This window comes from Oryzias latipes, chromosome 7 (genome assembly GCF_053564925.1).
Source record: "Oryzias latipes strain Hd-rR chromosome 7, Olatipes_Hd-rR_3.1".
In the NCBI taxonomy this organism is placed as follows: Eukaryota; Metazoa; Chordata; class Actinopteri; order Beloniformes; family Adrianichthyidae; genus Oryzias; species Oryzias latipes.
Window position 1 is genome coordinate 1,842,552 of NC_136243.1, and position 24,949 is coordinate 1,867,500.

Sequence of the window (24,949 nt, forward strand, 5' to 3'; positions counted from 1 at the left end):
GTGGGGGGGGGGGGGGGGTAACTCTACAGATTTATTCAAATTTAAATGGGTAACTGTTTGCAAACATTGTGCTCTTAAGTCGTTTCACTAAGTAGTAGAGGTTTTACAGCATCAAAATCAATGTTGCTAGAGTAGTAATTGTACTTACAGTATGTACCGTATTTTCCGGACTACAAGTCGCCCTTTTTTTCATAGTTTGGCAAGGGGTGCGACTTATACTCCGCAGCGACTTATATTAGAACTAAATTGAAATGAATACATTGTTAACCCTCCTGTTATGTTCATTTGTGAGGAACAGAGATGATGTTCCTGGGTCAATTCGATGTATGAGGTATGTTAAGTGTTAAGAGTATGTTAAGTGACTCAGAGAATCAGCAAATTTTTTTTTACAGTAAGATCTTGAAGGCTAACAACATATTATTCTATTTTAATATTCTAGCTGTAAGACTGTACAATGCCACAGTTTAAAAATGCATGTACAAACCGGTTTTTCATACATCCATAGCTCATCTGTATATTCTGTGTCTTTACTTTATTTATTTAATTTTATTATTAGGCATAACGTGTTATGTTGTAATAGTGTACATAATTTATTACTTACTTACTTTTACTTTTTTCTATTTTTGCACATTTTTTTGTATTTGAATACTTGCACATTTGGGAACACCCCTCACTTTTGCACATTGCTGTCACTTTTCTTTTCTCTGCTCTTTGGAACTGCTGTGACAATTGAATTTCCCCAATGTGGGATCAATAAAGAATATCTATCTATCTATCTTCCAATGATTTCATTTATTCAGAAATGCAATAAAAATGACAACTGTTTCTACAAATACAGGAGGAAAACAGAGTATTAGTTGGCCAATGATGCTTCATGAAATGAATAAATAAATAAGTATGAGAAAGAATTACTGTGAAATTATGAGATAAACAGTCTGCTATGATTGTGTCATATGAGTTTGTGCAAGTTATTAGTTCATGGTCTCAGATTATGTCAAATAAATTTCCCGTCAAAATGCGGCTTATAGTCCAGTGCGACTTATCTGTGTTTTTTTCTACTTTATAATGCATTTTTGGGCTGGTGCGACTTATACTCCGGAGCGACTTATAGTCCGGAAAATATGGTATGTACTTCTAGAGGACATTTCTTGTTTTTGTGAGTTCGGGTGTGATTGTTAGCCTTGATATATTCTTTGACACAGGATCTGTTACTTCAGACTCAATTCAGCTCCAATCTTTGCACTCACAGAGGCACAATGTTAGCTTTCAGGGTCTTTTCCTGCATTGAAATGATTTCTACATTTTAAATGTAAAGACTGTGAACTTTGTGTGAAACATTTGGTTTCAGGTAAACCTTCATTTTTCTGCAGTCACCACAAGGTGGTGGAACCAACAACTGTTTAAGGAAACTGGACAGAGCAGCTGTGACGTCACATAGAAAAAGCCTTACCTCCAGCTCCAGCCAAGGAAAGCCAATTCAGTCACCATTTTGCCACAGTTCAGACGTGTTAAAGCTCAGTCCAGTTCACTTATACAGTCAATGGGTGGAACTGATGAGCATCTGGCAGCAAAGACTTCAGGTGTTCCAGTTATCGGCCCCACACAGCACTTCAAATGCACTTGTTTGTAAGTAATGGTGGTAAAATCTATTTCGTCCTGATCAGAACAGTTCCATTCACATTATAAAAACATTTGTTTGCACTGTTGCTCTTGGGACCTGCTGCTACTTTGAATGGCCCCAAGTGACTTTCCTGACTTGTTTAAGTCGATGATTCACTTTTTCATGCTGAGCTCCTTTGACTTTCCCCATGTAGCGTTTGTATCCAATGAGGCCTATTTAAATGTCCTCAAAGAAGTCAACAGCTGTAGTCACTTGTAACCACTCACAAGTAAAGAGGTCATGCTATAAATCTCAATTCATTGACATCATTTTCTAAGACACCAAAACTGCTAATTCATGCTACTATATATGTATATGTTTGACCCAGCAGATTTAGTCACGTTTTCAGTTGTCCAATAATAAAACATTAAAACAGTCATCAAGTATCTGTTCCACTCTATCAGAGTTGTAGAAAAACTGAAACTCATGGACTAAAGTAATCGGAATAAATGCCTGATCAGAATAAAAATGCCTCATTTAAACGCACTGTTCTGAATACTACGGTGGCCGAGAGGTGCGAGACACGCTTACATTTAAGATATAGCAACAGCAAATCCCAGTACAAATGAAAAAATCACGAAACACAACAGCAAATCACGAAACACAACAGCAAATACTGAAACACAACTGCAAATCACGAAACACAACAGCAAATCACGTAACACAACAGCAAATACTGAAACACAACAGCAAATCACGAAACACAACAGCAAATCACGAAACACAACACCAAATACTGAAACACAACAGCAAATACTGAAACACAACAGCAAATACTGAAACAAAACAGCAAATCACGAAACACAGTTTCAGCATTTGCTGTTGTGTTTCATGATTTGCTGTTGTGTTTCATGATTTGCTGTTGCTGTATCTTACATGTAAGCGTGTCTTGCACCTCTCGGCCACCGTAGAATACTCTGCCCAGATCAGATTCATTCGGATCACTATTTCCTTCAGAAGGAGAGAGGTGTGGTATGCCGATTGTTGATCCGATCGTGGCGCATAGAAACAGTTTATTCCGATCGTGATGGACGGTGTGGCACTCCAGAGGAGGCTGTGGAGCATAGAAAGGATGGCTGGCTCCTCCGGAAAAACGAAGCGTGTCTTTGAGCAGAGCAGCTGGACTTAGCGTCGTGTTAGCGGGCAGAGGAGGGTGCTTTGTTACGGTGTGACTCCGGAGGAAAAGTCCATCCAGCTGCTCCGCATGAGCGAGCTGCCAGACTTAAATTAACTGCAACTGATATTTAATGTTTAACCTTTTCAGATGGAAACTAACTTTAGTTTTGCTTAAAACCAGAATGTGGAACAACCAAAGCTTGATATTACAAACATGAGAAATTCAATTTGAAATAAAAGACACATCAGTTGGATTCCTTTCTTATTGAAATAAATAAAGTATGTCTCTCCCCGTATTCTTTCAAGTTCCTTTTTAAAGTAAATCTCTTTCAAAGCCAACAACAAAGGAAACCAACAAAAAAAAAAAAAAAAAAAAAAAAAAAAAAAAACAATAATGTTATTCAATAAAAACATTATTAAACATTTCAACTATTAACATTCCAGGCTTTGCAGTAGGAAAAGTGCATCAGAAACAGAGATATTCCAGCTCAGTTTGCTGCTCTCTGATTTTCTCTGCACATTGGTCTAAGCCAGATCCTGGCATCTTTTCTTAGATGTTAGTTCATCAAAGTCTGGGGTCAGACTCTGAGCCCAGGAAAACTTCAGGACAGAGTGATGGTGTTCATCAGTGAGTCGACTTCTGTGAGGTGTTTTGTTCACCTTCATCATAGATAACAGTTGTTCACATAGATGTTTGCTACCGAACATCGAGAGCATCTGGGCAGCTTAGGTGCGTAATGGAGGGATTGTGTTGGGGAGGAAACATGGAAACTGCCCAGCACAAATAGAGTCATATTTAGATTTGAGCATGTCGTAACACTGGAGCTCAATTAGCTCCATTTGGAGGCTGGTTTCACCTATGGTCATGAGTTATGGGCCATGACCGAAAGAACGAGGTCCCGAATACAAGCGGCTGAAATGAGCTTCCTCCGTAGGGTGGCTGGGCGCTCCCTTAGAGAAAGGCCATAGGGTGAGAAGCTCGGTCACCCGCGGGGAGCTCGGAGTAGAACCGCTTCTCCTCCACATCGAAAGGAGCCAGCTGAGGTGGCTCGGGCATCTAGTCCGGATGCCCCCTGGACGCCTCCCTGGAGAGGTGTTCCGGGCATGTCCCACTGGGCGGAGGCCCCGGGGAAGACCTAGGACACGCTGGTCTCTCGGCTGGCCTGGGAACGCCTCGGGGTCCCCCCAGAGGAGCTGGAGGAAGTGGCTGGGGTGAGGGAAGTCTGGGCATCTCTGCTCAGTCTGCTGCCCCCGCGACCCGGTCCCGGATAAGCGGAGGAAGATGGATGGATGGATGGAGGCTGGTTGGTGCGCTTTTCACGTCGATCACAAACGGATTACTGAGCAGTTCAAAACTCCCTTTCTGAGCCTCAAAGCCGGCAAATCGCCGGGAAAACTCGGTGCTGAGCGCATTAATTCTTTCAGAAAGCTGTGCGCATGGCAGCACGGCAAGAGAAATGAGCTCTGCTATGGTTTGGCAGCACTGAAAATGACCCAAGTTTCCCTGCAGCATCTGAGTCTTCCACAGACACAACTCAGTTTTAAAGGCCCTCACTGCTGTGTTGATGTGGCCCGTCCCTGAAGCTGCATGTTAAGCACCTCGAGATGGCTCACAATGTCAGACAGAAATGCAAGCGCACTCAGAAACTTTTGATCTCTCAGCCTTGTTCCTTCCCTTTGTTTTCCATAAATGACAGATTTCCTCATGTAGCTCAACACATCTGCTTAGTCCTTTTCCACTGTCAGCTCTCATGCACATTTGATATGATCTCGTGGGCCAATTAGAATTACACTGCAGGCCAGTGTGAGTTTGACACAAGTGTTCTACATGGACGGACCAAACATGCACATAACCACGTGCACCTTCGTCCTGCAAGAAGACTTATGAAAACTCCTTATCTGCAGCATAAATCATGCAGGGCACAAAAGTGCAGCATATTATACAACCAGCAACACTTTAGAAACAGAATTTTCTATAAAATGATCTGAAAAACAATGTCGCTTTGAGTGAATAAAGAGTTCCTCGTGACAAAAGGACAGAAACATTTTCCAGAGTTTCTCCCTGCTAATGTTTGAAACATTTCAGTCTAAAATCCAAACTTTCAAAGGTTTATATGGAAACTGAGGGACAAGGTGGTGAACATGGAGATGATGGGAAAACACAGTTGAAATAAACAGGAAAAACATGACAGAATGCCTAAACTACTTACATTTTTAAAAAGAGATGCTTAATCCTGACAACAGAATCTGATATTTGAGCACAAAAGAGACCAAAAGAGGCTGAAATACCTAATCTAATTTTAATGCTGTTTTATAAATGTTTAATGTAAGGAAGACAAACAAGCTGAAGAAAGATAATTGATGCATGCTACTAGTAAAAATACTTTGACAACAACTAAATCTACACCATCTGAGAAAAGCTACAGTCAAAAAAAAGCCTGAAAAAGTTCAATTTAGCTGCTTTATGTCAGAAGTCAGAAACCTGTCTCCCCCTTTGGTCACCAGTGGGAGTTGGTGTGTCTCCAGAGTACTAAAGCACTTCATCTCCCAGCAGCCCCAGTGCACACTTCCTGGATGCCGCACACCTGACTCATTCGCTCAGTCAACCACAATCTACTTCAGCACTGTACTGAGCCTCACTCAGTGAGAAGTATTGCTTGTGTATGGCGTTTCATGGCTGCCATTAATTGAACGAGCACAGATAACTGCACTCTAAAAAGAGTATTTGGGCTGTAGTTTTTACATTGATCTAACTTAATTATTTAGTTTGGTGAAAATAAATCATTTTTTGAGTTTATTCAACTTAAAAATAACACATAGTTGTCTGACATGTTATTTTACTTTCATTTAACTTAATTCAATTAAGTTGGTATGACTTTGGTTGGAAGCTGTCAACGCGTCATGACGTCATAACGTACGGCAGTGCGAGGAATTGTGGGATACCATTTTCTTTGCCTGTCTGGGCCGATTGTAAGTGTGAGTTTTTGTCCATGTGTTTTGTTGTCTAGCTGTTTTACTCTGTTTTAATTAGTAATTTATCCTGTTATGTTTATTTCTTTTTGCACCATGAGTTAGAGTTTGGGAGGGGATGATGACCAACCCCCTTATGCGGAGAGAAGCCTAAAGTCCCATTATTAAAGACTGAGCTCACAACATTTGAGCTCCTGCCCCGTAACGCAAAACATTGCTGGGTCATTCATGTCTTTTATATGGAAATTACAAGGCCTGTTGGCCGAAACTTTAACGTATGTAAAACCATAGTGAAAAAATAAAATAAAAACCAATGCCAAAAATACATTGTATTGAGTAGGAAAAATGTATATTAAGTTAGATAGATGTGTTAATTTGAGTTGTATATACAAAAAAATGTTAGTTAGATCAACTTTAAATGGATTTGGATAGACACAAAAAATTAAGTTGAATAATATTCATACAATTAGGTGTTAATAACTGAAGGGATTCATTTAAGTTGGATAAACTTTTTTCTTTTAGAGTGAACCAAAGAATAGGCTGAAAGAGAAAAAAAAATGAAGATTAAATAAAACATTTTCAGAAATCAAAAATGCCTCCCAGAAAATACACTGAAATCAATATGAATAAAGAAATAAACAATAAAATATGCCACAGTAAAATATTAAGGGTCCCTTAGAGCAAACACAATATTCATAAACTTGTCTCAAATTTTGAAACAGAACATTTCACAAAATCAGGAACCACCGTTGTCATGGAAAGAAAATAAAGCTGTAATTCTTGACTCCAAATGTGCATATTAATTACCGCAACTATATAAAAACGTGGAATTTTCAAAAGATATTTACAAGTGAAAGAGCTTTATATCTGCTGAACTGTTAAATGTCTTTAAGGCTGCTTTCACCACTGCTTGTACAAATGTACATTTTACTGCAGATCGTATGCTGAGACTCTCAGAGGTGCTCAAGCTTTTCCTGCTTATTTTCAATCAGCACAGAAAAGCTTCATTAAACGTAAAATCCTTCATGGAGGTTACTAATGTTGAGGAGAGATTTTTTTTGGTGAGTACGGAGCCCGTGTCCTGACATTAAGATATTAAAATATATCTTGTTCCGACAGATTATTATCTCGTTCGCACAAAATACTATTCCGTTCCCACAATATACTATTCCGTTCCCTCGAAATACTATTCCGTTTCCTCGAAATGATTAACTCGTGCGAACGCAATAATTATGTCGTTCGAACGCAATAATTATTCACGTCATAAGTCATACACGCGGATATGCTCTCTGTACGCCGGCACGGTACGTCATGTTTCCCAGTATGCTCTGCGGCCAATCATTGGTCTTGCTGTTACATCTCGGTTACAGGGACACGGTGATTGGCCAATGATTGGCTGCAAAGCATGTGGGGAAACGTGACGTAGTGCTATTGTTGTTATGCTACGAGCTAAAGGTAAGTGCTTTAGGTGAAGCAGCCAGCTTAATATGATATTTTTCAGATTTTCATCAAAACAATAACAGATCGACCATTCTTGCTTTTATTTTTACCCCGCAGGAAGCGGCTTTTGCAGCAAGATGACGGAGGGCGTACCAGATGACGTAAACGTGAATACGATGGATGCTTCTGTGCTTTTAAAAATAAATAAATCTGTTTTCTAAACATCCTCCGTGTCTTCAATGCAATGTAATGAGACACACACAGACAGAAATGTGAAGGTATCTGCTGTAAATCTAAGACGTAAATTAATAACAGGATAAATGATCGGCTAGTTAGTTAGCATGTAGCCTAATAGCCTTCGAATGTAAAAGCGACTGACTGCTAAAGTTAATAAAAGACAAGTCCTGAATATTATTATTCCTGTTCGACCCTAAACTACAATATCAGCTGTCTGTCAACCGACCAGCCAGTTGCCCAAATGCCGGCATACATCAAAGAGCTCTGCCGCGGCGCTAGTAGTAGCCTAGCAGGAGCTATCGTATGACAAAGCAGCCTAGTTATCATAAATCTTTTGATATTTTTCTTATATTCATTGAGACAGTAATAAAGTGATCATTTTTGTTTTTCATGTTCCTTTTTTGAACGAATGTGGGTCACAGAGACACGGAAGTTACCGCTGAAAGCGGCTTAGTTTTGCCGGCGTACAGAGAGCATATCCGCGTGTATGACTTATGACGTGAATAATTACTGCGTTCGAACGACATAATTATTGCGTTCGCACGAGTTAATCATTTCGAGGGAACGGAATAGTATTTTCAGGGAACGGAATAGTATTTCCTGCGAACGAGATAATAATCTGTGGGAACAAGATATATTTTAATACCTTAATGTCAGGACACGGGCTCCGTAGGTGAGCATTTGGAGTTGAGCAATCTTTTATTTTTCTCAGTTGGTTTATTTCATCGTAGGATTCAAAGCCATGTGTTCTCAGAAGCACGGAAACGATTTCATGCTCTCATGGGAATAGAAAGAACAGTTTGACACTGTGATCCCAATCCACTTACATTTCATTTTCTCCTTAGTAAAAAGTGTGATGGTTCATTCTCATGCCATACACTGACCTTCTCTCTGCAGTCTTTCAGTCGATACTTTCACACGTGCAAAACTGCAGAAGTGATAGAAACCCAACAAGTGCTGAGGCTGTTTTGGTTCTTGTCAGATGTCAGACAATCTCTGGAGGATAAACGTCTGCACGCAGACCATTGATCCTTGTTTCCGCGCTCATTGCTGCACAGCTGATTCATCAGCGGATAACCTACTGCTGGGTGGCACGGCTGCCCAAACACTGAGCCGCTTCGATCCACTGCTGCCTTTCTTTAGCTCCATGTTTCTGTGAAAACAGGAGTCCCTGCCGAGCAGAACTCACCTCATTTCTTTTGTACAAACCAAAAACAGACATCGACACAGCTTTGACTCACTGGTTTGTGTGTGTGTGTAATACTTGATTCATACCTCAAACAATAAAATTTGTGCATAACTGTGTGTACTTGCAATTGTGTACTCCAATATTTTTTTTTTATTTGATTTGAAATGGTTTATTTCAAGCAACCAAATAATAAAAATACACAAAAAACATTAAAATCATGTATATAATTAAAAAATAATACTATATCAGTAAAATAGCATTAAATGATCAAGTATCAAAAGTTAAAATATGTGCAAATGATGTTTCATCATGAAAAATCATGAACCAGTTTTCTATTTTTAGAGCAAGTGAAGTAATATCATTAGAAATCAATCATTTTAATCATCTTCAATAATTGATTAAGCTTTTTTTTATTATTATAATGGGAGGCTGGTTTCTCCCAGGTCTTTTTGTCTGACTGTGGGGCTCTTGGATCCTGCTGTGCTGTCTGTTCCTGGTTCTGGGGTGGGGGGTGGGGGGCCTCCTGCCTTTGCTGGAGCATTCAGTGTGATCAAGGTTCACTCTAAGAAGCACACATTTGTTCAACCCACCTGCTTGTTCAATTTCGCACAAATATGGGCATGGGTTTTGTTTTTACAGCCCTCTACAAGAATATTGAGAGAACTCATTCATGCAATTTATTTTTGACACTCTCATGTTTTGACTTTGTATTATCAACCCCCCCATCTCCCCCACCTTAACCCCTTATCTCCAATCTCTAACATCCCACTCCATCTCTCTCTCTCTCTTCTTTTCTTCCATCGGGTCCAAAATGGAATGCATACAAATATAATTATACATAAAGCCTTGCCTGGAATGCAAAAGGGGTTTAGGAAAATATACCCTTTGTTTGTCTGTGCATTGTTGTGTGTGTGTGTGTGTGTGGGGGGGGGGGGGGGGGTGTAGTGGGAGAATAGTCGACCTTTGATTGGAATATTGCAGGTTTGATTCCCGCCTTGCCCCCCAATGCGTTGACGTGTCCTTGTGCAAGATAACAAACCCCACGTTGCCTCTGGTGGAAGGTTGGCGCCAGTGTTCAGCAGCGGAGCTGCCATCAGTGTGTGAATGTGACTGTAAAGCGCTTTGGGCCTTCGAGGAAAGTAGAAAAGCATTTTATAAAAATGTCCCATTTACCATGAGTGAAGAGCTTGATACAAGCAGAGGCGCCCAGTTTCAATGTTGAGTCAATAGTGCAGACGCGGTCTGAGGTTCTGTGACACGATTTGGGCAACAGGCCAAAGTTAAAAATCTGAACTCTGGGGAGGTCGTCACATCAACCAATTGAGGACTCAACTGTAGGCACATGATGTTTTCAGTAACAACGGGAGAAAACACATCCAGTTTGGAAGATCGATCTGATAGCTCTCTTGATTTATTTCATTTTCTCAACCCGCTGTTTCCTTTTCGGGGCAGCAGGGTTTCCGGAGCCTGTCTACGGTACACCACAGTCTGTCCCAGGGCCCGTTGAGCTGGAGCGGTTGATCTCACTATGCGGTTCCCGGGAGGCGAGCTGGCGGCCAGACAGAGACCTGCTGCAGGATGGGGAGCCAGCCTGCTCTGACCTCCTGAACTTTAGGTTATCTTTCTTATTTTCATCGGGGCAATAATAAAAAAGGTCTCCTGATTTTATTCTTGTTATTTTTACCCTCTGTGGTTCATGCGGGACAGCAAGCCTTCAAACTCGCTCAGAGAGAGACACAAATGTAGAGATCACATTTGAGACTTTAAGTTTAATTTTAAATTCGTGTGGCCAACAACAAAATCCAGCCTTGGATGCACTTAAAATAGGTGCAACCAATGCAGCAATGTACCATCTTCACCTCTCCTGCATCTCCTTCACGCAGCTTCTGTGCCGTTGTTACGTCACAACAGCTCATTAATCCAAACAGAGCATCTTTGCGACAGTTTGATTGACAGCGATTTCAAAGGAGAAATACTCAGAAATGTGAAAAGGAAATTGATTTCTTATCAATTTCTCTTTTATAGGAAAAATGTCACAATGTAAATGTCAAAAACTTAAAAAACAGGATTTTTTTTCGGAGGGGGACTTTATTCCTTTAAACTGTTAGATTTACATCAGGTGAATAATATTGCATTTATGCTTAATTCAATATTTCAAAAAGTTTAGTTTATATTTTCTGAGCTTATTGAATTTTGCTAACCATGCAAAAATATTAAGGGTTATTCTTCATTTTTGCTTTGACAGCACTGACTTAGATATTGTTTGGGATCAAGTTGGCTTTCTCTTTCTTACTGTCTGAAAGTTTCTAAAGTTATTTTGTTATTTCCAGCTTTAATAAACACAACTGAACTACTTTTAGTTGAGATTTTAATTGAATGTCTTTTGTTTATTTCTATTGGTAGATATTTTTAAACAATATTTAGCATTAGTCATAGCTTTATAAACTATATCAGTAAAAATAATTGTAGCATTCTTTTGTGTTATGTAGCTGAGGGGTTGCTTTTTGACTTTTTATTAAACAGTTTGAGAACTTATCAAATTGTTTGAGCTCTTCTTCCCCGAGTTAACAGAGCTTCAAGATTACTAACGTAACTGAATGGGCAGAACACTGAATAACTGGACAGTTTTGTCCATGACAGCAGGCATCAGAATTCTCGATGACCCCATTCAGGCCCTTTTGGTGTGAAATGGGCCCTGCAGCAGGAGGCAGTTGTGACGCAGAGAACAGCAACATCATCGGTCAGGCAGCAGCTGCACACTAATCTACCAAGAATACATTAGGATCTGGTTGAGGTTTAGTTGCACATCGCGGTCAGGATTTCGTGCCAGTAGAATAGGATGTACAAACATTTTGTGGTTTGCTGCCTCATGAAAGAGGCATGAGGAGAGACAAGGCACAGTGTGCATTATTCATGCAAACACAGCAAGTTGCTGAAAATATTTTAGTGTGCTGTGCCTTTGGCAAAGAGGCCTTCAGCTCCTCTGCAGCAGCTGCAAATGTTCAAAATGCATGTCTATTTATTTCAGATTAACCACGGCTACATTTCTGCTTCGTTATCACGCGTGTCCTCAGAGCTGATGGTCTTCTAAATGTTCTTTGATTTGAGTACTTGTTAAGACTTGTGTGCTAACAATGAGACGTTTTATAGGGCCTATATTATGCTGTTCTAAAGCCTTTTAAATAGAAGCACATCCATGTATGTGATAATATATTCCCTTTGGTACACTAAAGGACACATTCTATTTTAAATAGTAGATATTTTCCTGAGCTCTTTTCCAACCCGGAAGTAAGACCCACTTGTAATCATGGATTGGGAGGGGCTGGGGCTCAGAGCACAGGTTTTCAGAGGAATACTCAGAAATGTGTGAACTAAATAAAAAATAAAACGCTTTGGGATTGTTTTTAGTGAGGAATGAACATTATAATGTGCTCAAGCTCAAAGGTTGATTTTTCCTTAACCAAGGTTGCAGCTTTTTCCCCCTTAGCTCTGATGTTTTAACCGAAGAAAAGATAAACTTCCACTTGGGTAATACTTCAAATGTTGGGCATTCATTTAAAAAGGTCATGTGAGTGGGGTTCTTTTTAAAGTGTCCTCAAACACCAACACTAAAAAAGGAGGTCATTACAGGTCAGGACAGTGAGAGAAAAACCAACTCAACCTAGGTTTTCTACTTTAACTTTTTGGACACTGACCTTTTGCAGGTTTTTCTATCATTCCTATCCAGAAGTAATAGGTTACCAGTTTCTGAGGCAGCTCTCTCAGGTCGATGGAGCACTGGGGCGAGTGCATGGAAAGGAAAGCAGATCAGGCGTGTCTGCTGCTATTGTGCTTATAGGACCTGCAGCAGCATATCTAGAGTTTTTTCTGAGGGGGGGGGCAGTTATTAACACAGGTCTGGGAAAAGGAGGCACATGTAAATGACCCAGAACTTATTTAAATCATAAACGTTAGTGGTTCTCATCTCGTAATTGATCTCATCACTTAAAGGTAAATCAAAACAAGCCACAGCAAACCCTCTTCATGCCTCATTATTAATATTATTATTTAAAAAGGCTTTCACCGTCATTGTGATGAGGTTTCAACCACGACAGGGCAGCTTTTACGATTCTCCATTGAAGGAGCAAAACGTTCAGTTTAATCACAAGTTGTGATTCACATTAAACAGTGTACTTAGCTTTTAACAATATTTACATTATGTGACAGAATTTTTACAGTTACACTGGCTAAAAAATAACGGTCTTTAAAAAACAAAACAACCATGAACAAGTAACAGTTTGTTTTTGGCAATTAATTATTTTCATTTATTTATTTGTTCCTTTCATGAAAATGATGGAATGTTTGTTTTACAATATTGAACATTTTCATGATTGAAAGGAGCAGAATAGAATACATTCTTAAAACTGTCTGCTCCCTTTTACACATTGCATCATATTTACATTTCTCACACCATCACCTGAACTCAGATTTCACCAAATACAGTTAAAAACACAGTAAATACATTCCTAACATTTAGTACATACATTGCAATTCCATTAAAGGCAATTAAAAGTTAAAAACATTTTATAGAATATGGATTTCTGTCTAATTGGTTTCTGATTAAATGTAAAATTATTCTCCTCAAAGCCATGAAAGCAGGTGTGATGAAATAAGAAAATACTTGAAATCTAATAGGATCGGAGACTTAACAACCATGACAGGGATCTATCATCTACGCTCACAAACATACTGTAATTTAAGGAGATACTCTATTGTGGCTACATTATTTGAGTCCTGTTGATGAAATATCAACTGCCAGTAGGAGAAATGTTTCCATAACTTTTGTTCAGGCTGCTATGCTAATACTGACATCAAATTTTCATCTGCAACCAAATCAGCAAATAAAGTTATTTCATAAGTTCTTAAATCCTGTAATACTGTTTGTTGTTTCAAATATTTGTCCTCTGATGTCACTCACCGCGTGAAGATTGCTCCTTCTGTAAACACGTGTCTCCATTCTTTATAGTGTGGGACTGATGGTTTGTTCTTTCCTGTTGTTCTCTCTCTGGTAGTCCTCTGTTATCCTATTTTATGTAAATAAACCATAAAAGTAAATATTTTGATTGTTTCTTGTTAGTCTGGGTTAGGCGGAGTTACTTCCAGCACATATGGCGGCGCCCGTGAGCAGACAACTTAGGTTTCAAGTGTGGGGGGGGGGGGTGTAGAAGTCAATGGGTGACGTCAGAGATGATCCGTCCAGTAATAAGTAATAAATACAGTACAGACCAAATGTTTGGACACACCTTCTCATTCAAAGAGTTTTCTTGATTTTCATGACCATGAAAATTGTAGATTCACACTGAAGGCATTAAAACTGTGAATTAACACGTGGAATTATATGCATAAAAAAAAGTGTGAAACAACTGAAAATATGTCATATTGTAGGTTCTTCATAGTAGCCACCTTTTGCTTTGATAACTGCTTTGCACACTCTTGGTATTCTCTTGATAAGCTTCTAGAGGTAGTCACCTGAAATGGTCTTCCAACAGTCTTGAAGGAGTTCCCAGAGATGCTCAGCCCTTGTTGGCCCTTTTGCCTTCACTCTGCGGTCCAGCTCACCCCAAACCATCTCCATTGGGTTCAGGTGACTGTGGAGGTCAGGGGCCTCATTTCTAAAGGTTGCGTACGCACAAAAGAAGGCGTACGCCACTCTCTACGCAATAATTGATATTTATAAAAAGCAAACTTGACGGGAAAATGTGCGGTCCTTCACGCAAGCTCTGACCCAGGCGTACGCACAAAAACGGGTGAAATGAGAAACAGCGACACTTCGGCAGATGGAAGAAACACGTGAAAGTGAAAATGACAATACTGCCTCTCAGAAATAACATGACTTCACAAAGCAAGTCTTACAATTAACAGCCTACACGAACACCCGTTTAATCGATCAGCAGTGAAACAAACAAAAAAAAATCAAACGAAAATTACAACAGAAATTCAAATGAACACTTATTTGCAGAAAGAAAAGTGAAATATGTTCTGCAATATTGGCATGTTGTGCAATTCATCCTCATAAATAATATAGTTAACAGAACAAAATAATGTACAAAACTGATATTCCCGTCAATGTGTCCGTCTGGCGGAGCAGATATAGGTGCAATTAGAAAGATAGATAGATGTATTAATTGTCCACTGGGGAAAGTTGTTTTCATATTAAAACATTTCTTAATAAGCTATGGAATTATGGTATTCATGCATATGCCTTCAGTTTGTTTTATTTTTGATAAACAATGTATGGCGTATGTCTCAACCATTCAGAAAGCAACAAGAAATTACATTTGCGCTGATCAATTTCCCTTTTCCACGTAGATTATTACCGACATCTGTAGCTTGTCAGATAATCTAGCCACAGGGGTTGCAAGCCAGTTACTTCTGTGCCGGTCCCAAGCCCGGATAAATAGAGAGGGTTGCGTCAGGAAGGGCATCTGGCGTAAAAATTGCCAAAATAACCATGTGTATCATCCACAACACTTTAGACATACCGGATCGGTCGAGGCCCGGGTTAACAACGACCGCCACCGATGCTGTTAACCTACAGGGTGTCGGTGGAAATTTGACTACTGTTGGTCGAAGAAAGAGGGGAGGCAGAAGGGTCCGTGGCCAGAGAGAGAAGGGAAAAGGCAGGAACATAGGTTTGAGAATAGGGACTCTTAACGTTGGTACAATGACAGGGAAAGGCAGAGAGCTGGCAGACATGATGGAGAGAAGGAAGGTAGATGTACTGTGTGTGCAGGAGACAAGGTGGAAGGGCAGCAAGGCACGTAGTATTGGAGGAGGATACAAACTGTTCTATCATGGTGTTGATAGGAAGGGAAACGGGGTAGGAGTGATTCTGAAGGGGGAGTTTGTAAACAGTGGATGATGAGCATAAAGTTAGAAATTGAAGGGGTGATGGTGAATGTAGTCAGTGGGTATGCGCCACAGGTTGGCTGTGAGTTAGAAGTGAAGGAGAGATTCTGGAGTGAGTTGGATGAGGTCATACAGAGTTTCCCCAGAGGAGAGAGAGTTGTTATTGGAGCAGACTTTAATGGGCATGTTGGTGAGGGCAACAGAGGTGATGAGGAGGTGATGGCCAGGTTTGGTGTGAAGGAAAGGAATCTGGAGGGACAGATGGTGGTGGACTTTGCGAAGAGGATGGAAATGGCTGTAGTCAACACTTACTTCCAGAAGAGAGAGGAACATAGAGTGTCATACAGAAGTGGAGGTAGGAGTACTCAGGTGGACTACTTCCTATGCAGACGAGGTCATTTGAGAGAGGTTATTGACTGCAAAGTGGTGGTAGGAGAGAGTGTAGCCAGACAGCACCGCATGGTGGTGTGTAAGATGACTCTGGAGGTCAGGAAGAAAAAGAGAGGGAAAACAGAAAAGAAAACCAAGTGGTGGAAGCTGCAGAATGAAGAAACTTGTGAGGAATTTAGGCAGAAGTTGAGACAGGTCCTGGGTGGTCAGGATGAGCTTCCAGATGACTGGGAAACTACAGCAGAGATTATCAGGGAAACAGGTAGGAAGATGCTAGGTGTGTCATCTGGAAAGAGGAAAGACGGTAAAGAGACTTGGTGGTGGAATGAGGAAGTACAGGAATGCGTCCAGAGGAAGAGGTTGGCTAAAAAGAAGTGGGATGTAGAAAGGACTGAGGAAGGTAGACAGGAGTACAAGGAAGCGCAGCGTAGAGTGAAGAGAGAGGTGGCAAAGGCCAAACAGAAAGCTTACGATGAGCTATATGACAGGTTAGACACAAAGGAAGGAGAGAAGGACTTGTACAGGCTAGCAAGACAGAGAGACAGAGATGGGAAGGACGTGCAACAGATAAGGGTGATTAAGGACAGAGATGGAAAGGTGCTAACAACCCAGGAGAGTGTACAGAAAAGATGGAAGGAGTATTTTGAGGAGCTGATGAACGAGGAAAATGACAGGGAAAGAAGGGATGAAGATGTGGTTGTTGTGGAGCAGGAAGTAGCAGAGATTGGAAAGGATGAGGTTAGGAAGGCTCTGAAAAGGATGAAGAGCGGAAAGGCCGTTGGTCCTGATGACGTACCTGTGGAGGTATGGAAGTGCTTAGGAGAGACAGCAGTGGAATTTCTAACGAGTTTGTTCAATAGGATTCTAGAGAGTGAGAAGATGCCTGAGGAATGGAGGAGAAGCGTTCTGGTCCCGATCTTTAAGAACAAGGGTGACACGCAGAACTGCAGCAACTATGAATAAAGTTGATGAGCCACACAATGAAGCTGTGGGAAAGAGTAGTGGAAGCCAGGCTTAGGAAGAAGGTGGAGATTTGTGAGTAGCAGTATGGTTTCATGCCCCGTAAGAGCACCACTGATGCCATTTTTGCTTTGAGAATGTTGATGGAAAAGTACAGAGATGGTCAGAAGGAGCTGCATTGTGTGTTCGTAGATTTAGAGAAGGCGTATGACAGGGTGCCGAGGGAGGAGCTGTGGTACTGTATGAGGTCGTCTGGAGTGGCAGAGAAGTATGTCAGAGTAGTTCAGGACATGTATGAGAGAAGCATGACGGTGGTGAGATGTGCTGTAGGTCAGACAGAGGAGTTCAAGGTGGAGGTGGGACTACACCAAGGATCAGCTTTGAGTCCCTTTTTTGTTTGCTATGCTGATGGACAGGCTGACAGACGAGGTAAGACAGGAATCTCCCTGGACAATGATGTTTGCGGATGACATTGTAATTTGCAGTGAGAGTAGAGAGCAGGTGGAGGAACAGCTAGAGAGGTGGAGGTTTGCTCTGGAAAGAAGAGGCATGAAGGTCAGTCGTAGTAAGACAGAATACATGTGTCTGAACGAGAGGGATCAAGGTAGAAGCGTTAGGTTACAGGGGGCTGAGGTGAAGAAGGTGCAGGAGTTTAAGTACTTGGGGTCAACAGTTCAGTGGGATGGGGAGTGTGGAAAAGAGGTGAAGAGGCGAGTGCAGGCAGGTTGGAGCGGGTGGAGGAAAGTGTCAGGAGTGTTGTGTGACAGAAGAGTGTCAGCAAGACTCAAAGGAAAGGTGTACAAGACTGTGGTGAGACCAGCTCTGCTCTATGGGTTAGAGACGGTAGCAGTGAGACAGAGACAAGAGGCTGAGATGGAGGTAGCGGAGATGAAGATGTTGAGGTTCTCCTTAGGAGTGACCAGGTTAGACAGGATAAGGAACGAGTACATCAGAGGGACGGCACATGTTGCCTGTGTTAGCGACAAAGTCAGAGAAGCCAGACTGAGATGGTTTGGACATGTTCAGAGGAGGGATAGTGGATATATTGGTAGAAGGATGTTGGAGATGGAACTGCCTGGCCCGAGGGCAAGAGGACGGCCAAAGAGGAGATATATGGATGTCTTAACAGAGGACATGAAGTTGGCTAATGTTAGTGTAGAAGATGTCCATGATAGAGTGAAGTGGAAAACGATGATTTGCTGTGGCGACCCTTGATGGGAAAAGCCGAAAGAGAAAGAAGAAGAAGAAGATCTGTAGCTTGTCAGATGTAATTAAATGGATGGAAATAAAATGCCCCATCACAATGCGTAATGACGCACAATGGCTGATCTTGAGCTCTTAGAAGATGTGGCAAATGGAAGAATTCGGAGTGAACGCATCTTTAAACAGCAAGAAGACTTGCTGGCAAACGAGGACGAGTGGCTTATGAGCCGGTTCCGACTTCCTCGAGCCGTCCTGTTGGACCTCTGTGGGCTTTTGGGGGGGTGTCACCCGGTGCATCTGGCGCGTCCGCGTCCCCCTGCGCCTCAGTCACCACTCCACTTAATAGGGATTCCCCAATTCTTGCCGCCAGTCTCTCATCAAGAGGGGTCAGCTCTTTTCCACCTCGCCAATGATAAATTCTATTTCACATTGAGTGAAGTTACGTTTTTTTCATTTTCTCTCTGTGTTTGCCATGGTTTTGCAATCAATGAATATTCATTTGTGGGCGTTTCGCGGACTATTTATGGGCAACTATAGCAACAAAAGCTGCGCTGCATTTAGAATTGGTTGTGACTTATTAATGGAAAGATGCGTAGGATGTGCGTGCGCACGGTTTTATAAATCCGAATATTTCTGTGCGTACGAACGTCCTATGTTTTATCCGTACGCCACTTCTGACGCAAATCCTACGCAAAGTTTTATAAATGAGGCCCCAGGTCATCTGGTGCAGCCCCCCATCACTCTCCTTCCAGGTCAAATAGCCCTTCCACAGCCTGGAGGTGTGTTTGGGGTCATTGTCCTGTTGAAAAATAAATGATGGTCCGTTGGCCAGTATGCCTTCAATTTGGAATAAATCCCCAACAGTGTCACCAGCAAAGCACCCCCACACCATCACACCTCCTCTTCCATGCTTCACGGTGGGAACCAGGCATGTAGAGTCCATCCGTTCACCTTTTCTGCGTCTCACAAAGACACGGTGGTTGGAACCAAAAATCTCATATTTGGACTCATCAGACCAAATCACCGATTTCCACTGGTCTGATGTCAATTCCTTGTGTTCTTTAGCCCAAACAAGTCTCTTCTGCTTGTTGCCTTTCTTTAGCAGTGGTTTCCTAGCAGATATTCTAGCATGAAGCCCTGATTCACACAGTCTCCTTTTAACAGTTGTTGTAAAGATTTGTCAAGAGAATACCAAGAGTGTGTAAAGCAGTAATCAAAGCAAAAGGTGGCTACTATGCAGAACCTACAATATGACATATTTTCAGTTGTTTTGTTATGTATATAATTCCACATGTGTTCATTCACAGTTTTAATGCCTTTGGTGTGAATCTACAATTTTCATTGTCATGAAAATAAAAAAAACTCTTTGAATGAGAAGGTGTGTCCAAACGTTTGGTCTGTACTTTATGTCTTTGTGTTTGACATGTAATGCCAAACCAAGTTGCAGTGTCTCAGCTTGGGGGGGCACTGAAGGTGGCACGTCTAAACTGCCCCCCCCCCCACTGGACACGCCCCTGGGCACCTGCAAAGCCGAGCAGAAGCCAGCACAGCTTGTCCACTTTTTAGACATGAGGAAGCTTGATCATTTGAGGTTCTTTATAAAAACTAAGTGATCATTTGATATTTTATACTTTTACTATTTTAACTTGATTTTGTTTAAGTTAAACTATCAAAATGTAGTCAAAATATTTAAACTATATGTTTAACATGTTATTAGACATCGAAAATGTTTTGGTCTAAAATATAGTTAAAAAAATGTTTTTTTGGATTGAAACAACAGCCCTTCTAGAGCGTCTTATATCCACATTTGATCCTACAGAAAGTGAAGCAGCTAACCACAAATCTAGAAAAGAAGTTAATTTTGTTGCAAAATATTCATTTCATTCCATTTCATGTTCACAAGCACCACTTACAGTGATTTGAATGGATTTTGATCTACTTTGCTTCCCGTCTGATCAATGGAACTGGGGCTTGAGAACATGGGCTTCCTGTCCATGTCACAAAAGACCCTTACAAAACCCCACACTAAATATGCTACTGTCCGTGATAATGTGGAGATCTACAGGCTCATCACTTTTATCAAACGCAGAAGAGCTCGGTCCTGGCAGCTTTGTGTCAGTTTAATTGTTGGATGCAGCATGGCACACACCCCTGCATGTGTCTTTGACAAAGACTGTTCCTGTTCAATCCCTAGAGCACATCTGTAACCCTTGTGCTATCCTAGGCACTTTAACATTGGGAGTTGGGTCATCTAGACCCACTAGACAGTGCCCTGAACCTTTTTTCTTCAATGGTTTGTGATCTTCACTGGTGTCCATGGATTACATGAAATCTTTCCACCTTTATCCACCTTTGCCATGGTAGGGAGAACACGTCAATGGAAGGGGGGGGGGTCATCTAACATAGCACAAGGGTTATGGTGCAAAGCTTGAATGTGTTCTAGTGAAGTGGGGCAGTTCACTGTCATATTTCAACCTTCATCTCTTCCTTGTGGTGCATTTGGCCTTGTTCCATTTTTAACATTTGTAAAAATAAAAGTTGTCTTTTTTTCTCATAGTTGTACCAAAAATGACTGCAGTTAAAATGTCAAACTAAGGACCTTCCAAGGATTGATAGAAAGTCACTCACTGCCTGCTGGGCTTTCTGGGCCTCATTGAACTTGCAGGTGAGCCCTTGTGAGGTTCACTACAGTGTGAGCAGAGTGAGTGGAGGACCAGAGTCAGAACCCGAGTGTTTGCAATGGAAGGAAGCAGATCAGACGGAGTGTGTTCATGTGTGGGTGTGCATGTTTTCACAGTACTACATGCAAAGCTACGCTCACACAGGGCATGTTCAAGAACGTTTTTGAATGCATGTTTAGCACATGGTACTCACACTGGACTGTCGCTGCCCGATAGCACATGTCCACCACATACAGCTGGAGGAAGCATGATGCAAAATGTTAAAGCGATGCAAATCTTGCTCCAGGATTTTTCTTTCACAGTTCTATTGTGATTTAATATGAAAGACTTGGAAGTCCAGTTGGACACAAACCCAAATTATTAATTTCTCCTCTGAGGTCCAACAGTTGGCACTTTCATATATTTAAAAGGACACTACTCATAAGTCACTACCAAATCTGAGTCCCTGATTAGTGAAAGTTCAATTTAAGTTCTGTCAAAGCTAAGTTCTGCTTAACTTTGGGTGTCCGTTCAAGGGCCGTACGTTTTGTATGTAGATCCCAAAAATTGTTGAAGAAACCTGCGAAGCTCCACGTGAACAGAAAAGTTTGAACGCAGAAACCTGAAATGTCCATCCACGAGTTTCCAGAGACCTTTCACTGAATGCGCGTTGGTGTGAATGTAGCTTGAGGGTCTTACTGCAGTATGTGAATTTTTGGAAAATGTAAGAATGTCTGCAGGAGGATGTGAGAGAATAACATCATTTATGAGCTCTCCTTATTTTGGGCTTCATGCACTAGACCCAGGATGATTTCTTGGTGACCTTTTTGTAGGTCTTCTCAGGGATTCTGATGATCAGATCTTCTGTTTTTCCTCTTTTCTCTGCCTACTCAGTCACTCTGCTCTCATCAGTAAACATGAAACACTGTGGGATAAACTGGACCTCAGGAGAACATCGTGTCCAGTTCTGGAGCTCCTCTAAGCACTTTCTATTTTCTCCATTTACATCAAGATTTTTTGGAAAAGATTTCCTCATCAGGATGGGAACTGTTCCCTCTTCTCAGTTTTTCCGACTTGTTCCATCTTTCAGCAAATATAATTCACAAAAACTGCACACAGTTCCTCCTCCTCCCCTCTCTTTGTCATCACAGGTTGGTAATGAAGTTCCTCGGTGGGCTCTTGGACCAGAGGGATAAAGATTAGCCATGTCTTCAGTGGGATGTGGGGGTTTGGCTGGGTTTTTGTAGGTCTGTGGACTCCCTGCTGGGGAAGAGGCGGCAAATAAAACCATCACGCCTCCTCCTGCATTGCTCTCCTCCTTTCTCTCCTCTTTCTTTAGCACTCCTCCCTCTTCCTCCTCCGTCCCTCCTTCAGTGCCACTGCTCTATCAGGTGATGGGTGTTAGGAGGAGAGCTCCTCTCACAGAAGGGCTGTGAGTGGCTGACTGCACTAAGCAAACTGCCCCCCCCCCCTCCACCCCACCCCCCGCACACAACCCTCCAGCCTTTGCGGAAGAAAAGGAAGAAGAGTAGAAGATCACACCGTTGTCTCAGCTTCCTCCGAATCGGCACACAGGGATGAGCTTTTCCTGAAACGGATGAGCAGATGAAGAGTTTCCAAGACAGGTGGAGTAGAAAAGGGGGGGTTGCTTTCCTGTCGCACCTCAAATGATGAATCTCGGAGAGGAGGGCATGCCTGTGACAGTAGCAGCTTTCCAGATGGCAGTTGGGATAAATCCCACCGCTCCATCCCTGTTATAGGAACACATGGAGCTCTGTCTCTTTTTGGAAAACCTCCATGGATGATCCTGGGAATATTCGCACCTTAAGCCGAGAGAAAGGTAAGAGAGCGGTTTGTTGGTATGCACCCCTGCTCAGGTGCAGGAAGTCCTGCTCCAGTTCAGGCTGACTTTAGCCCCTCATCCTTTTCTTTGCTCCTCAAGATGCTCTCCAAACATCTGCAGCTCCCCCTGTCACTCTTCAGAAGCATTTCCATCAGGACGGCACGCCTAAAGGGTGGGGGGAACCGGACAAATTATGTAACCTATCCCAAAGCATGAGAACTCCCCCCACCCACAGAATGGGGGTGGGATTCTTTCTCTCTGGGACAGTCCTGTAGAGTGAGTGGGAGTGGTGATTTGTGCCCCCCCCGGTTTGGGTTTTTCTCACGCATGGTTCTCTTTAGAGAGAAGATGGTCATTTGGGGGCGCTATCGTCTCTGAAAGCTCTGAGCAGGACGGGGAAAGGCAGGTAGATGAAAAGCGGCTCGTCCTCTGACCTGCAAGCAAACCCAAAACTTTTCCTGTTGAATACAATAACACTAATTTATGGTCCTTTAAATGTACTAAAATATTGCGAATACAGATAAATAATGTAAATACTTAACATTCTAATGAAGACAGACTCCGGCTGAGGCCGCAGCCTCAACACGGAAGCGTGTGCACGCTGGCCTGAACAAGGACCCTGGTGTAAACAGGTTGTGAATCTTCCTCAGGTACATCTCTTGGAGAAAATGCACTTCTTTTCTCATCTTCTTCTCCTCTACTAGTTTCAGCTTGCACATCTTCATCCTCACTTGCAATCTTCCCCCTGAACGATCTGCCATGCATTGTTCTTTTTTCAATGACTTTTTCAAATCTAAATAACTTTTTGCTGCATGTTTCACTTCTAGTGTTGCTGAGACACGAGGAAAATAAGGAGCTCATTAATGTGGTCTGCAGTCTGAATCAGATCAGATCTATGTGAGAGTATGCTACGATCAGAATGCATCGCGCATCGTAACCTCCATCTGCTCCCATGTTAAATGGAGAGGGGGGTGTCAGGTTTCCTGCCTTAAATGTTTCTGTGCCTGCATCCATCAAGCCCGGTCAATGTCACGGCCCCAGGAACATATACCCCACTGTGATTGGTCTGTTCATCAGCTCCACACACAACACTGTAGAAGTACTTTTCATACAAAACTTGCGGTTCGCGCCAACATCAAACTTTCGTATTAAGCTGGGGGCTGCAAAATATCATGGCCCCCGGGCCTCCAGTTGAAGACCCATGTTCTAAATGATGTCTTTCAGGGCTGCATTAAAACAAAACTAAACTTGTAATCCTTTCTGATATACAGTATGTTTTCACCTTCTCCTTTAAATGAATGGGAAGCTGTGTCCAAACCTTTGGTCTGTACTGTATCTTGTGGTATTACCCCTTTTTCTCCTATCTATGCTCTCTGGAAGGCCACTGTAGCTCCTCTAGAGATTTGTAAAGCTCAGCTGTGCATTTGGAGAAGTTTAAATGAAAATAATGGCTTTTTTAATTTTATTAGTGTAAATCTCGGGTGGACTTTACACGGTGAGCAGCAGGAGGTGCTGCTGTTGTCCTGGTTTACTTTGGGTCAGAACAACATTTTTTTGTAAACATTTCACTTGTTTGTTTCTGTGTGGCTCCACTGTCTTTCAAACCTGACCTGATGTCTTGTGGTGGGTGACAAACTGTCCAAAAATACTCTTCTTTACCTTCTCAGACTTTCATACAGCTTGCTGCTTACTGAGGCGGCGCATAGCACCTTGATTGGCTGCAATAATCACATGACTCACTGCAAAATAATATTTTTACAATCTCAAGCTGAAGTTTATGATTGAAATTTGGAAGATAAAGCAAAAAGTGGGGTTTTGTGCTAGCATAGCGCAATCATTATTCCCAAGAAATGATCCACCTGAGAGAATCTGGTTTCCATTTATTACTAACAGGGGTCTGCGTTCACACTGAAGTGAACCGCAAGTAAACAGAAACCCTCGTTCTCTAGAAGACCAGAATTCCACCAGAGTTTAGGTGACTTTTTATTCCTGCCAAACCAAGAGGACCATCAGAGAAAACCAGCTTTACACCAGATCAAGTCAGGTCTTCCAGAGTGGGTCTTCCCTCATAGATAGAGATATCAAATTGTGGACTGAAGGTGGAGGGATCATCTCTGTGTGTTTAAAAGTAAGTCGTGTCTCTACAGTATTTCACCTTGGAAACCTGCAGTCCTGGCGCAGAGCTTGTCTCGGGGGCTTGAACTAATTCTCTAAGCTCTGCAGTCACGTGTCTAACAGGTCTTGGTGAATCATTTGATGTCTCACTGAGGTTTCCAGAACATTTTTGGGGATCTCAGCTCTTAATTTCCCTAAAAATATGACAAAAGAAATGGAAAGCTAAATGGTCCCTGAATCTCACTGATGTCTCCAACTGTTGCAGTTTAGCTTTTGAG

At 41.9% G+C, this 24,949-nt stretch overlaps 1 protein-coding gene across 3 annotated transcripts in view; it reads left to right on the forward strand.

Annotated features, from left to right (window-relative positions):
• The window catches only part of plch2a (phospholipase C, eta 2a), a 158,891-nt gene that overhangs the window by 67,920 nt on the left and 66,022 nt on the right, over positions 1-24,949 (forward strand). Inside the window, exon 1 of one of the 3 annotated variants that reach the window (XM_078950022.1) lies at positions 22,285-22,553. The exons of the other annotated variants lie outside the window; for them this stretch is intronic. Within the exon in view, the coding sequence (XP_078806148.1) occupies positions 22,511-22,553 (43 nt within the window). The 5' untranslated portion in view covers positions 22,285-22,510. Of the gene's footprint in view, positions 1-22,284; positions 22,554-24,949 lie in introns of those variants that run through there. 3 annotated transcript variants of the gene reach the window in all.